At 39.1% G+C, this 16,190-nt stretch overlaps 1 protein-coding gene across 1 annotated transcript in view; it reads right to left on the bottom strand.

The window, feature by feature from the left end:
* Window positions 1-16,190, bottom strand: part of ltk (leukocyte receptor tyrosine kinase) — a 56,020-nt gene that overhangs the window by 15,347 nt on the left and 24,483 nt on the right. Inside the window, 12 exon segments of the mRNA XM_072365860.1 lie at window positions 772-957; window positions 3,991-4,147; window positions 4,546-4,674; window positions 4,848-4,998; window positions 8,058-8,232; window positions 8,419-8,487; window positions 10,720-10,814; window positions 11,307-11,467; window positions 11,623-11,723; window positions 12,106-12,255; window positions 14,046-14,183; window positions 15,211-15,350. Of these exon segments, the coding sequence (XP_072221961.1) occupies window positions 772-957; window positions 3,991-4,147; window positions 4,546-4,674; window positions 4,848-4,998; window positions 8,058-8,232; window positions 8,419-8,487; window positions 10,720-10,814; window positions 11,307-11,467; window positions 11,623-11,723; window positions 12,106-12,255; window positions 14,046-14,183; window positions 15,211-15,350 (1,652 nt within the window).

Below are 16,190 nucleotides of genomic sequence, written 5' to 3'. Positions count from 1 at the left end.
AACCTTTTTTTCTATAGGTTCTTGTATCTAATTTCCAAACTAGAAGATAACCCCCCCTTCTCTGATACTTTTCCTCTGAGGTGGCCATTCCTACGGGTCTATTCTCTTTATCACAGTGACCTTTTTACTTTCCACACTACTGAAAGTATTCAGTCCTTAACTACAATGTCACTGCTGTCATCCAGTAACCATGTTGCTTGATTTTTCTGAGCCATTCAACCCTTGTGCTTTGCTCTTTGAATGTCATTGTGACTGTGACACTCTGCCTTTCATTCAGCCCTCATACTTCCGATCTCCTCTACAGCTTTGTGCTTCAGTGCATCTCAAGAGTCTCCCTCATCTCCTTAATCCACTTTTACCAGCTTCTAGACAACAGGAGTTCTTATTCCTGTCTTCTGTCTTCATCCAGGACTTTATTTCTCATACGATGTAGCATTTTACTTAAAGAAAGTTTAAAGTTTTTTTCGGCATTTCGAGATGTCCAAAATTGTTGTTTTGTTTATTTTCTAAAGTGCTCCAAATTATCTCCCATTTATTGAATGACTTTATGTGATTATCAGTCAAACGAGTCTGCTTGTAATGTTGAGAGTGAAAGAGGCAAGAATAAATCATTCTTCACACTGAGGCACAGGCTGGAGAATCTTTTTGGTGTTGGAACTAAAATAATGAATCCTCTTCTCTTGAAAAATGTTTGAGGAAACATAAAGAAAATAACACAAAGACACAAGTACTTTAGTGCTGGTACGTTAAAAATAGATGAAATTTTCTTACCCCTGTATCCCCCTCCACCACCACCTGCTGTGCAGGCTCCACCTCCACCTCCGAAACCCCCAAAGGTTGACCAGCCGAGCTTGGACACAGCAAGGGGACATGAAGAACCCCCCATTGCACCTTCCACCAGTGATTTGCCTGCACTCAAGTGAGGACTAGGACTGTCCTTCCAGCCACCACCTCCACCTTTACGGAAATAAAGCCCCACATACACAGTGTTACAAATATTACCAGAGAAAGATTTAGAAAGGATTAAAAACATGACTGGCTCTTGCTACAGTTTGAAATCAATCCACAGAGACCAAAGTATTTTGACTGCTCACTCCTTTTACATTCCACACAAAAACGGATTTTCTCTAGTAAATTTGGAAATGTCAGGCCTAATCCAAGATGTTTTAGTGAGCTCACCTAAGAAATTCCTTAGACTTCATCAAGTACCCCAAAAGCCCAATTTCTTTCACCTGCTTGTATTATGTTAAATAAACTTATCTTGAGTCTATATGGTCTAAGCAACTACAAAAACAGGGTTACTAATGCAAGCGATAGCACCATCACTGAGTATCTATGTTACCAGCGCTTGCAATATTTATTGTTTGTCTGGTTCAGTCGCCACAAATCAGTCACAACTGGCAACCGCTAATTCAGCAGAGTGAATCGGCGGCAGAGGGAATCAGTGAGAGACAGATCTGTCTGTCTGCCCCTCTCTGGGAATCAATCTCTGCTTGGTGTATTAGTTCCTGTTAATAAGGCCCCTGTAAAGTAAGCTCTTCTAACAAAAAGACAAGGTAGGAGCACTTCCAGCAGGAGATTTAAATGCATCTGCCACAGATACACAGCACACAAAGAAGGCGTAAATGTCAGCACAGCGTGTTTGACGTGTCCAGTATTCTTTTTTTTTTCTTTGTGTCTGTTTATGTGCAGCAGGTGGTCAAACACAAGAGGGTCAACAGCAAAGATTTAGCCATTCAGTCCAACACAAGGCCAAAATCCTTTTCAATCCTTCCACTTAGACACTGATGTCACACAGTCACAAGATAGTTACACTTGGATTTTACATATATATAGCCCAGTTTTACTTTAAGAATTTATGGCAACACAGTGGGTCAGAGTGCATTTACTGAACGTTTCAAAGAACCTTTCTGTCACATATGTCCTGCTCCAAAGGTCAAGACCAATCACGAAACTAAGAATGTGATCCAGACATATCCCATTATCCACAGGCCAAACACAGAGTGCTGTGTGTGTGAGTACAGAACAAACAAATCCTTTATTCATCACAATATCTAATACAGGATAATGCTGTCTTTTAGAGAAATGAAAATGTGCTTTCAATATCACACAGCTGTGTGGATGCGAGATCGAGAATCTGAGTCATTCAGGGTTACAGTACATTCTTTACTGGGACATTAACTTCTGTTACATAATAAACTAAAGATGGGAGGCATACATTTATCAGTGTCATCAGGAATAATAACTATGATTCTTACTCTTAGATACAACTACCGTTCACTGTAATTAATATAATGGAACAATCAATATCTCTGTGGCTGTAAATCTCTTTAACTCTGTATTCAAAGCTATTCCTCCCAATCTTTTATCAACTTAAATGGTGAGATAAGACAAGTTGAAAAAGAAAGAAGAAGGTATGAACAAATTTGTGATTTATTTCCTGTTCATTTCGAGTAACATTATCATTGAAATGTTAAAGAGCTCATATTCATAGATTACATTTTTTTTCATGTTGCAAAATGCTACAACACCTAGTTTGGAGTGCTCAGTCTAAGGCTCCATGTCCAAGAAGCCCCTACCCAAAAGCCCCTCCATCTGCACTGATTAGCCATTGTACAGTTGTTTCTGTAACCTTGATTCTGTAAGTACAGGCCATAGACTGTAAAGAAAAGATTGAAAAACCACAAAGTCAGCCAGTCAGTGTTTTAAAGTCTCAAATTTGTTATTCTTTTTTTCGAATCAGTAGTGAAAAGCTGATTGGACAAAAATCTTATTCTTTTTTTTTTAGATGGACCACCAGCCCACCAACCACAAGGAATATGGAATGAATGTAGCTAATGACACCATAAAGATCTCTGGGAAAATATTGTATTTTCCATTGAAGCCAGTGACGGCACCTAGCAGTTATCAGAGGTATTGCTTTTGCAGGGACTGTGGCATTGGCTTCACATTTGATACCATATGGCTACATGTATCTAATTTCCACCTATGGTGTTGGCACAGCCCTCCAAGAGATGTCAGCACCTTGACAAAGTTTAATATTTAACGTTCATATGAACGTTGGACCACTACAACACATCTCAGACCACGAGGCATGTCTTCATGCAATTGGGTTACCGTTTCTGAGAATTTTTCTGTCACAGTCATTCATCTTTGCTTATGCTGGATTATGCTGGAGAGAACCATCAAGGAAAAATAACGGTCACTGTTTTATTTGGACTAAAGCACCAAGGGCATAATGAAATCCAAGTGACCAACACCTAAATTAATGGGCTTTACATAGTTCTTAAAATGTACACAATTTCTGGCATTTTCTGGCCATTGGCATCTAAGTATAATAGAGATTGATGGGTCTATGATCAATGATGATGATGATAACGTTATCCACATTCACAATATCATCCAAACTAAAAGTGATCCACTGGGTTTCTCAGCTCCCCACATGTCAAGCGATGCACAAAGACTCCTGTATTCACTCTTTAGAGGAAGCATACGTTGCTCCACAGTAATGATGAAATAATGGAGGATTGGGAGGCAGCTTCTCCTTTAATCTAGCTTTATTTTAGGGCGTTTCAAATTAGCAACTGGACAGACATTGAAGAAATGCGTAACATGATGACGTAGACGTGCAATGGAAGAAATTCTGGACTACCTATGAATCTATTACGGTAGTTCAGAAGGAGTGTTTTCTGTGGGAAAGAGCAACTATCTATAGCAGAATGTTTTTTCTTTGGAACTTTACACATAACTTTGCTTCAGTTTTTATCATCCAACACGGTTCTTGCTCAGTTATTGGCTGTTTTAAACAATTTTGACCCAGAATATTGCATTTAATTTTAAATGAACAAAAGTGAGAAGGCTGATCTTCAAGTGAAATATCAAAACCGGGAAACACAAAAATTTAATTCCATACAAAGAAACAAATTTTTTCATTTAGTTTGGCTGAAAAATATTCACTTGGCGGTGGATGGATAGCTTATGTTACTCTACCTGCTGCACCAGTTAGGCCGTTGGTACTGCGAGCTGCGGTACTGTTTTCGTACTGTTCCTGTGGTGTCTGGTCGAGACTGTACTCTGGATCTTCCAGGTAAGCATTTCCTCCTCCACCAGCTGCAATCAGCAAAGGAACCAGCTCGCCACCCTCCATCTGACAAAACCAAATTACAGTAACTCTGAAATGGTGCATATGCTACTTATTATGGAAATTCAACTTGACCCAGGATGTCTTAACCTTCAATAAAGATAAGCGCGATCATAAATTACAGAAGACATTCTTATACTTGTGCTTAGTCTCTTTCTGAACAAGAGTGTTTGTTCAACCTTTATCTGAACCCATGGGATTGGACTGTGACACAGTGGGTATTTTTGAGAGATCAAAGTATTTGTGCCACATACACTTCAATGGGTGCAACTGCAAACCAAAGTTCTTCTTTTGGAACTACTAATTGGGTGAAATTGGGATTGGGCCCAAATTTGAACAAAGTGCTATACAAATCCAAATAAAGGAGACACAGTTTTGAATGAACACAAAACATCTTCTGTCACCTTAAAGATGAAAGTGGCTCCTCCTCCGCCACCTCCTCCGCCGGCCCACTCTGCACTAGCCTCAACCTTGAGGTTATCTTCAATTACAGATGACTCTCCCAGACAGATCTTCTGGGTGAGGGGATTTCTCTGGAGAGTGAACATGAGAATCAAGTGTGACACAAAAAAAATAGAGACGACAAACAAGAGAAAGACAACTGAATCTAGGTCACTTTAGTCTCTCTGTAACAAAAGATATCTCAGTGATACATCACAGATGCCAACCTATTCTTCCAGCCTGTCGTCACACTTGGCCTACTCACCCCTGGGCACGCATCTTCTCCCTGGTGGCCCACCAAAATGTAAAGTGTATCTCCTTTCTCCAGGGGAAATATAGCAGATATAAACACCCCGTGGTTGCGTTTGTTGTGATTTTTGGCTCCTTTTCCTCCTACAGCCCCATATGCCGAGATCCTGAGGGAGATTGTTTTAACACAATGGGATTAAAATCTGACTGAAATAAATTGCTTTTTGGCAGAAGGCTCCACAGTATGTCCAATGCTAGGTAGACCCTTGTGCAAACAGCTGTACAGAAGGTGTTTGTCATAAAACAGGATTCAAAGAGACCGTCACCTGCAGTCTTGTAAAGAATTCCACTTACACATTCTGTGTTAAGTACAACACAGTGTTGATACTTAGCTCAGCTATGTATTTCAGCCGCAGTTATTCAACATTCTGTAAATCATTTGAGTAATCCTGCATCTATCTCGACTGTCAATGCAAACACAATGGAAAGGCTTGAAGGCTTGATCTGGCAGGACCACAACCACTGGCACTGAGCATTATCATTACAATCCCACCTATAGACTATGACCTCAGCCGTGTCTAAGAGTTACACAAAGAGGTGTATAGATCCAAAAAATTGATACAGAGAATTCAGTTAAGCAAATCTGACAAATATATAATACGTAGACGTGAATATCATACGTTGTCACGTCTTTATTCTGGGAAATTATCCAACATTACATATTTGTGAGATGCAGAAATATGTGAGTCTATAGGATAAGCAGTTAATCTTAAAATGATGTTAGAGTCAGATGTTTTGGATTAAAGGGATGACAATCAAGTGTGAACTGAGCTTTAGCTACGCAACACGTTTGCATAGATATATTATGTTACTTGTGGGATTGTGGTAATTTCCGAGGGCCTCAGAATAAGCATTGTTGATCATCTCTAAAGAGCTTGGGTTCAACCCATAATCAGACGGATAATGTACAAACTGAAAAAATTCAAGATCACTGCCATTCTCCCCAGTAGTGGTCAGCCAAAAAGATCACTCCAACCAGTAGAAGTAGCTCTTAAAAAAGGAGTTCTTCTCTCCACTGTAACCTGCTGTCCTGAGTCAGTGTGAAGGTTCAATGCAATCTTTGGTTTCTCTAGCAAAGCAACTCTTTATTGATTGACATAATATGAATGCAAGTATGATAAATTGGACTAATTTGGATTATCATGAATTGGATTTAATTGGACTGCATCTTTCAAGTGCCTTGAACTCCATGTTCGCAAAACTGTTTTCTAGACAGATGAGATCAAAATCTAACTGTCTATCATTGGAGAAAAAACTCTCCAGTCAAGCAAAACAACTGTATCCTATTTGTAAAAATGGGTAGTGGAGGTATCATGGTTTTTTTTGTTGCATCTGGGTCAGAATGGCTTGGGATAAATGATAAAGTGGTGAATTTACCAATTATAGCAAGGAATTGCAAAGAGAAATATCAAGGTTTCTCTCTCTGAACCGAATCTTTAAAAGCCACACATAATATTTGCACAAATGGCTCAATAGAATCAAATCTTTTTTTTTCAGAATGACTAAATCAAAGTCCTCAATTTATGCTCAGAGAAATGCTGTGGAAGGATGTGTGAGAAAGGTGAAATTTCTCAGAGTTGGAATTCAAGAGTGATTAATCAAGAGTAAAGAAAAAAAGTTACAGGAAATGTGTTTCTTTCTGAGTTCTTTCTATATTTCCAGAAAGCAGGATGTCAAAAAAAATCGTGCTCATCCATTTTAAATTTTGTTTCTCAATGATTATTCAAGATGCCATCCATAGGTTTTTTTTTAATCTGGCACATAGATAGTGGTTTTAATATTTTGAGCAAACTAGTTTGTTGGCCTTGTTCTTTTCAGGCTTAGGGACCATGTTGGTATCTCAGGCAAGGCCCTTGACTGGTTTGCCTCGTACCTCTCTGGCAGAACCTTCTCAGTAGCTGTTGGCCCGTTTATTTCTTCGTCCGCTCCCCTATCATGTGGAGTGCCCCAGGGCTCGGTTTTAGGTCCTATTTAATTTGTTTTGTACATGTTGCCTCTTGGTGAAATCATAAGTCAGTTCTAGGGCATCTCTTATCACATGTATGCTGATGACATTCAGCTACAGTTTTCTTTTAACCCCAACGGAATCGATGGTCTGAATGTGCTGTGTGATTGATTGTCAGCTATTAAGATCTGGCTGTCCAACAATTTCCTTCAGTTCAGTTAAATTCCAGAAAAACTGAGGTTCTCATTATTGGGCCAGACAGTTGTATTTCTGCTGTGAAGGACTACGTTGGGTCTATATGCACCAATGTAAGTTCCTCCCTGAGAAATTTGGTCATTATCTTTGACCAGCATATGAGCTTTGACAAACACATTTATTCTTTGTCTCGCATTTGTTTCTTCCAACTCAGAAACATTGCCAAACTGAGAACCATGGTGTCGCAGGCTGGGCTAGAATTGGTAATTCATGCATTTGTGTCATCTCAGCTGGACTACTGCAACTCCATATTCATATATCTCAGCAAGGCAGCTATTAACCGTTTGCAGTTAGTGCAGAACGCTGCAGCCAGGCTGCTGACTAAATCTAGGCGGAGTTGCCATATAACGCCTGCCCTGGCCTCGCTGCACTGGCTCCTGGTTAGTTTTAGGATTCATTTTAAAGTCTTGATTTTAACTTTTAGAGCGCTTTGTGATCAGGCACCAGATTACGTGTCTGAACTTCTTCGCCCTCATGTCCCTAGCAGGTCTCTCAGGTCTGCCAACCTGGGTCTTCTGGTTGTGCCTCGAACCAGGTGCATAACCAGAGGAGACAGAGCCGTCTGTTGCACCTAGGCTGTGGAATAGTCTTCCTCAGGACCTGAGAGACTTAGCTACCGTGGACATTTTTAAAAAACATCTTAAAACATATCTGTTCAGGCTAGCTTTTAAGGAGTCGTAGTGTTATTTTGACTGTTTCTGTCTGTTGGTTTTGTCTTTTTATTTTATGGTTACCTGGTTCATGATTTTAACTTGATACCATGACAGTGCTATGTGAAGCACTTTGTGAGGTTTATTTCCTAAAGTGCTATATAAATAAATTTTACTTCCTTACTTACTTACTTTTCAAAGGATATGATCTAAAGAAGGTAAATAAAATATCATAAAATATGTCCCCTGAGAATCACTTGCTGCTGTCCACCAGCTCAGGTAAATAAGCCCCTCAGCTGTCTCCTCTATCACTTACAGGTATCGGTCAGTTGCAGGCACCTTCCACATTTGGACACCTTTTAAGGGGCCTTCCTTCCCCACAGTCACACTGACGTTTTTGTTCCTGTAGGTGCTGTCACACTGGGCTTGGGTCGGGCCGTGGGGGCCACTGGCGCCACATGAGTTGAACCACCACACCATCAGAGAAACTTCTATAAAAAGAGAACAATACGTAATATGGATTTAAAGCTTCTAGTCAGATTTAGGTGTAAATTACCCTTGAAGCATCAAAATATAGTACATGTGCACACTCCACCACCTGCAAAACGGATTTAAAAAGTAGTCAAAATTCTGAAATTCCCAAATTGTGCAAGATCACAGCTGGGGCTTTAATGTACCTGAGATCGAAGGCTCAGGAAGGGGTGTCAAGAAATCCAAGTCAGACATTTCCATCAGAGAGTTGAGATCTTAAGACAGATAGGGAGAAAAACTAGTTAGACTAAGGGAAAAGCAGAAAAACAATCAAAATCACCATCTGCTTTTGACATAAATTCTAAATTATTTAAAAAAAGAATTGAGGCCACATGAAATTAGATCATCTTGGTTGAGATATTTTCTGAATCCACATGAATACATTTCTCTCCGTCCTTGCTTTTGCAAGCTGACGCAAAGGGTCCAGTCTTGTAGTTTTTAATAGGAGGGGTTTTCCACAGCAAAATAACCAGATAGTATCTAAGTGGCAGCCATGATAAGAGCTGGTCGAATCAGAAACACTGGACGATCTTTTAAGAAAAGAAAAGGAGATAATTCCATCCCAAACTTTCTCGTGGTCACAATATTCAAAGTGATGCTCCATCATTTTCATATAGCTGTGGTACCTGAGATTTGTGTGAATAAATATGAGGGTGAGCTGATTGTGACAACATCTTTTACTTTTTTGTGCTTTTTTGTTTTCTTTTTTTTTTTAATTACCACTCAAACAATTCCAACTCCAGCAGTTATAAACATTCTAAAAAATCATATTGCCCAGGATATGACTCCACATGATCATTTTCATTGACTGAATGGGGATGTTTGAATATGACGATCTGACCCGGCCTGAAAATCCTCCACCAGCAGCTAACACGAGCCTTTCCAGTATCAAGAAACTCAGCAATACATTGGTGCACCATAGAGCTATTCTCAAGAAAGGAAATATACAAGGTCACATGGATGTGGATGTATCATAATGGTGATTCATTAATTTTTTATGCTTACATTCAGTCTTGCTTCTGCTCTCCTCTTTACGTAGCATATATTAACTCTCATCTGTTCTCCACAGTGCATTTAAATTAGCTGCACCCCACAAGTAGTCAGGGTTGGTCATATCAAAAAGATTTTTAAAAAATTTATTTTTAGTGGTGCCATGCTTCAAGAAACAAGTAATATCCATCCAGCCATCCATTTCCTATACCTGCCTACTTCATTTCAAGGTTGCAGGGGGCTGGAGTCTATTCCATCTGTCACTGAGCAAGAGGCGGTGTACACCCTGGACAGTTAGCCAGCCCAATGCAAGTCCAACAAAGAGGTCAAATTATAATCATCAGTGAGCCTAATATAAATGGTTTTGGATGAGAACCCGCGCATGCACAAGAAAAACATGTCCCAGCTGGGATTCAAACCAGGAACCTTCTTGCTTTGAGGCAACAGCGCTAACCACCAGCACTTCTTAAAAAAAAGCTTTAGGTGAAGCAGTGGAATATTTTTTTGCACAGCTGTATTTTCACCGACAGTGACCTACACTTAAACTGGAAGTGTGAGCGTGGTCACATTTTGTTTTAACATACTGCAGTTTTTATTTCCTAGTCCCTTACAAAGTCTTCTTACAATCTTTCCATAACTTAATGGCATTTTCAAACGAGGTTAGGAGGAAGTGTACATTAAAAGACAATTGGAAGTCATTTTTGTCAGTAATCCAACCATACCCATGAATTTGTCCGTTTGCTGCTGGTGATAAAGTCCGTGTGCTGATCTCTACCAAGCCCCCCTCTCAAACCGATATCTTTAAATTTGATTAAACAATGAGAATATTCATGCTCTGAACATTACAAGTCTCTCCTATGCAACAAGATCCCAAAAGAGAGTGAGGTCATAAATGTAATAGGAAAAAATATCATTCTAAGTTATGGCGTATTAAAATTACCGTGGGATCCTGAATTAATTTCCGGTATCAGTTGGAAAACATTCCAGTCTTGCCAAACTAGAGCTGAACGGCAGCCATATACTGAGGTTTTATACTGCCTCTCCCTTAAATCATACAAAAACAAAAACAGACCTTTCACATCTGTACATTAAGTCAAGTGCAAAAGAGGGTTGGTAAAGTCCTCTCACACTGTGAGAAACCCAATCCAAAGTGCAACGAGACTGACGCAGGAATGTTGGAACGCACTATTGTTGAATTGTGGTACTGGTTTAGCAGCAAATCATTTAGCGTTGGTAACCCTCATGCCACAGCCAATCATTAAAACAAGGCATCACACAAATGACAGAAGCAGCTCTGAGCAAGTCGGGAGGACTCTATGTTGTTCTCTGCTTTGATTTAATAAAGTGGAGAGATCGTTTTCAAACTTGGCCTTCGAGGACATCTTATTTGTATTGGCTTTATACATTTGTGGCATTGAAATAGTGGTCTTCTGTGATGCGTGTTACAGCATAATTACCTTTGTTGAAGCAAGCTGCTCCGATCGCAATATCATCGAGAGCAATATCAGCCCTGGAGCCTTGTCCCCACACAGCTGTCACTTTAACGTAAAACCTGGAGCAAAGCAGATGTCTGTCAGCACAAGGAAGTATTTGTCTTCATGTTAAAGAAGCTGAGTTCAATCCTAATAAGAAAATCTTTATCCTCCAAATATATCAATATGAATTTTAAATGTATAGCTAAAGCTCCACTATCACATTACTCCATTAAAGTCTTATTTCATGTTTTTTATTTTCACCTTTGTTAAAAGTACTTTGTAACCAAAACATACATTTGTGATTTTTACATTGGTTTTCCTATTATCACCCTTTAACTTTGGACTTTAGTAGTCGATTATTATAAATTCAGGTCTGATTTTACCCAGATTTACACATACAAGTAATTAGCTTGTTACTATCTTATTAATAACATAAAATTTCATGCCATTAACATTATGTGGTATTATATATCCAGCTTGTCTGATGATATTACTGAGCAGTAACACTATAGAATATGCCTGTTTCATTGCACATGGCACCTCAGATTATTAGTTTTACACCTGCATACCCATGATTAAGGCCAGTCAGCCCCAGTGCGACAGCCTCCCAGTCGTCTGTCCACTGACCATTTCTCTCCCAGACCAGTGCTGCAGTGGCGTTCCCATTTTCCTCTATAGCAACTTGCAATGAACCATCAAAAACTCCATACATGTACAGTGAGAAACGCATCTACGCAAGCACAGACGCAGAGAAACAAAGTTTACAGAGGGTAATTATTCATATTTTAGCCAAACAACTGACTCATTGAGAGGGAGAAAAATATATAAATAAAATAAAATATAGTAATTTCATAATGTGACTTGCGTATCTTGCAAGTAGCTGACCTGGCAAGCAGTAGTAGAGATTGGGCGAGGGAAAGAAGAGCTCTGAATGGAGGCTTCCTGAAAGGAATTACTTTCCCTAACCTGCAGGAACAAAAAGTGCCCTGGGGGCGCACGACAAATGTCACACACACATTCAACTGGCCATATAACCAGTTTTTCATTGTTATTACTAATATTTTTCTAAGCCATATATTCTATCTACTATTTGCCAAACATGCTCAATATGAAACAAGCTTTAAAAGAACAACAATCCAGAATTATAAAAGTTTGTGGTTATGTGGTGTAACTTCATATGGCAGTAATCTCACTCTCTAATCTCACAGCAAACGCAGAGGATAGCAAAATAATACATGAAAAAAATGTTTTTTTTCTCCATGTTTCCACTATGCAGTAATTTATCATAATAGGAGGAGATACACCAGAGGAATTCTAATAAAATTAGGTTGTAATTCATGTGCGCTGCACACACACAAACACACCAACCTGGTGTGCGCTGCAGTGTGATGCCCTGCATGTCTTCTTTCTCCAGAAGCTCATCCCCAGCGACCATCCTCCAACCCAAGTGCTGGCTGGATGCAGACCAACCACATGAATCCCACTCAAATGAACAGTATGAGCCAAAGGGGAGAGCATCTGGGAGGGGAAGCAGATTGTTATCATATTTCACTGAGAAAGAGACCACAGCTGCATAAACGTCCATCTTCTGCACAGCTGATTCCTGCTCATCCACAGCAAGTACATTTTGACTAAATTGACTAAAGTGCTAATAATATGCTTCAAGATCCTCTCTTTTCTGTCAGTGTGTGAATTTCCTTTTCCTCTGGACTATATGTATTCTACAGTATGAAAAGCTTTGCCATTTGTGGGTGAGTCATAGATGGTATAAAAAGGATGAATATTTCCACCCAGTAAGTCATTTAGCTATAGGTTTCCTAATTTATCCAGTTACAACATTACTATAAAAGTAGTACTTTTGAGCTTCCACAACTAGCTGTATCAAGAAATAGTGCTCACAAAATATTAAAAAATGTATCAACCAGTTTGTTTTATGCTTACAAATTGCATAGATGTGAGACTTATTTCAACAGGTTTAAGCAGGTTTTGATGACAACTAGGAGTAACAGGTCAGTTCCAGGACTGAGATGTGGCATCAGATACTTTTGGGCATAACTGGAAAAGTGCAGGACTCTGGCATTAGGTCTCAAACAGAAATTTATTTGCAAGATGTTTGGATATAAAGCGAAGGGCTGACATGCATTCAAGAAGAGTCAGTTAAGGTCTAATCATCAGATCATGAAGGACATGTGTTAAAGTTAGTGTGAAAGGACCTCTGTGCTAAAGGAAGTTCGACCAGCAAAGCCAGCCACTTCCCTACTGGACTTCTACAGATGAACTCAACATCATACTTTCCATCTGAATTTGAATAAGACGCAAAAATGTTATTAACAAAATGCCAGTGTGTGCCTTTACAAAACACAAACAGAGCTTTTTAATAGAAAGATAGCTCTTACTCATGGACCCATTGGGAAAGAAAACTGCGCCACCACTATAACCCAACTCCTTTCCCTCAGGACCAACAACTCAAGGACTCTAAATAGTCCTGACCACATTGATTTCATTACTGGATGAAGCGAGGCCTTTTGATTCTCAGTGTGGTGAAGTGTTTTCTTTCCACAGAATGACTGATGTTTTCAAAGGGAATGTGGAAGCTTGTTGTATTTCAGAGTGTGAAGTGGGTGGAAATGAAAGGTAACAATTGACTCTCTGAAAACAAATTTCCTTTGCAGCCCACTTTTGAACACATTGATAAATTAAAATACAAATACACTGTTGAATACTTTAAACGTTAACCATATCCAATTTCTAAGAATACAATAAAACACAATTCAGGTAATGAAGTAAAAAACACTGATTCAAACATTTTGTAGCAAGAACAAAAAGAGAATTGGTCAAAGTAATAAAATTTTGAAATGGATTTAAATGTAATACAACCAATCCTAATGATCTGCAGGTTGCCAGCAACCCCCACTCTCTTAGCTTTAGAGAGCACAAGCACAAACTGCCTACAAATCTTTTGCTCACACTCTCAGGACTAGTCAAGTGGAATTCATCAAGACGATTCATGACCAAAGAATATACTATGCATCGTGTGATCTTGTTGACCTTTTAATGCGTGGCCTGAGCCCCATCTGCTACATAGGTAAGTAATGCTCAAAGACAGTGTGTGTTACACCATTATCTTTTCAGATTTTAATGCTCTAACCATGAAATGTTGTCTCAACTGTTGAATATAAAAAACAGTTGATTAATTTTTAGCCCAAGGAAAGGAACAAATGAAAAGAAAGGTCTTTAATATTGCTTTTTATCCTCAGTAAGGACAACAAATGGTTTACAAAAAAAGAAAAGAAAAAATGAAACCTCACCACAGATGAAGCCCTCGTCCTCTCCTAGAGGACAGTCCGTGTGGAAGTTACACACTTGGCTCTGGTCGATGCAGCCGCCCGAGTTTTCACAGTGAAACAATTCCTCACATTCCGCATTCAGGTCTATGACCCCTTCATCTGCATCCCAATAATGACACAACAATTATGAGATGACATGACACAGAAATAGCAGCTCTCTTGTAATTTGAATAACATTTAGGGAACAGCTGAGGTAAATGAAGCACTGTTTGTTTTTAATTTACACCTTGCATTCATATGCTGGGGCCGTCAATATATAATAAAGCTTTAGGTTAGACCTGTAGGTCCTGCTGCTGTGCTTCTTTAATTCAGAGTAAATGTGGCATAAAATGAGTGATCACGCAACCCCACTGTTTTTTTATGACAAGCTGATATTTAAATATACAGAACGAAAACTTTGGATGGACCATTGGAGGCAGGGGACTGCATTGCTGCACATTACAAGATGCAGACTGCTGATGGCTGAATCACAGTTACTTTTTTACTGACCGTGCTTTCAAGTGTTTTAGGTGAAAGGAAGTGAGTTATGATCACAAGTGGCCACTTGAGACGCATGTGGAGACACATTTAGATGTGAACTGGCAAACCCAAAGCTATTCACTTGTGATCGAATCACCTAATACGCTTGTTAATGGAAGGTCTGAACGAGACCAAAGAGAAAAGTGTTATATAAACTGTAAAATTGACTGCTCTTGCAACAGGATTTGACAATTACAATAAGAGCTTCCGGCTACTAAATGCAAAACAATGGTCAAATGAGTGAAAATACAAAGCGAAATGGCTTCAAAAAACACACATGGAACTTTAGGTAAAAGTAGCTGTATCATTGTAAACCCACATAAATACTGAGCTGAAAAAATAACCACAACTCATTCCTGAAGTCTCTGTAACTTGACATTTTAATCCTTTGCATTTAGAAACCTCTTCATTGTTGTTGTTTTTTACAACTGGGGAAACTTTTAAAAATGGACTCTCCAGATGTGCCGCTGTGAATCAACAGCAAGTTTTCAGTTTAAACAAAGTGCACAGCTGATTCCAACCCTCTGCTCTATTTGCTCTAAGCTTTATGACATCTAGTTTGGATGGAAACCTCTAAATGTAGCTTTACTGGACACAGGGAACTTACCTGATTCACAGTTTATGAAGTTCAGAGAGTCAAGAGCCATGTTGGCTTCATCTTCATTCACACAGTAAGTGTAGAGAAGGGTCACTTGAAAGGGCTCGTCAACCTGGCCAATCACAGTTTCAAGAACCTCCCACTCAGCCCTGGATTACCAAATGATAGCAAACAATCATTAAAACCCTCATGTAAGAATTCCTGTTTTATGACCTTCATGAATACATAAAAAAGCATATATTTCAATGTGGAAAAATATTTTCCTCTCGTTTTTAACAACCTTGCAGCTGCTCTTTGTCAGTCCCAAAATATTACTCATTGCCAACAAGGTGGTTTATTTTGCTGTAGAGCCAGCACTCTTGGATTTGCTGGCAGCATATTATTGTTGTCTCTAAGCAACAATAACCACTGCGCATATTTTTTTGTCAACTAAATCCCCAAAAACATTCACAGACAAAGACAATCCTTTGTAATCTATTTAGTGGTAGATACTTGATAAAACACCACTCAGCCATCACTCTAAACAACTTTGTTTTACACAATTCATATTTCATCAAAGATGCTTCAACTAACCTAGTTTGTTCTTCATAAATGATTTATTCAACATTACATAGATTTTTTGGCATCTACCTGCAGCTATTCTCCTCGTGCAGTCAGCAGAAACATCCACGGTATCCCTTTAGACTCGTGGTATTTATAATCTGTTTAACCTTGAGCAAGTCAAGACATAACTAAATCTTTTTTCTGCTGTACAACTGCTGGTCATAAGCTCAAGAGGCAACCTTTAACATACAGACTTATCCACCCGTCACTTTGTTTATTGTGTTTCTGTCAAGTTTAACCTGACATGCAATCACTTTCACAAAGCTGAGTCACAGCAGCTGTAGCTGTCAAGGAGATGAACTCCCTGTTCTGAAAATGTTCAAAACATTGAATGTACTTCATACGTCACAAATTTACCTCAAAGAGGTCACTTATACACATATATT

This window comes from Leuresthes tenuis, unplaced genomic scaffold, assembly GCF_036924035.1.
Source record: "Leuresthes tenuis unplaced genomic scaffold, fLeuTen1.0.hap1 SCAF_15, whole genome shotgun sequence".
Taxonomy (NCBI): Eukaryota; Metazoa; Chordata; class Actinopteri; order Atheriniformes; family Atherinopsidae; genus Leuresthes; species Leuresthes tenuis.
Note: the sequence above shows the minus strand (reverse complement) of the source record. Positions and strands in the feature narration are given on the sequence as shown.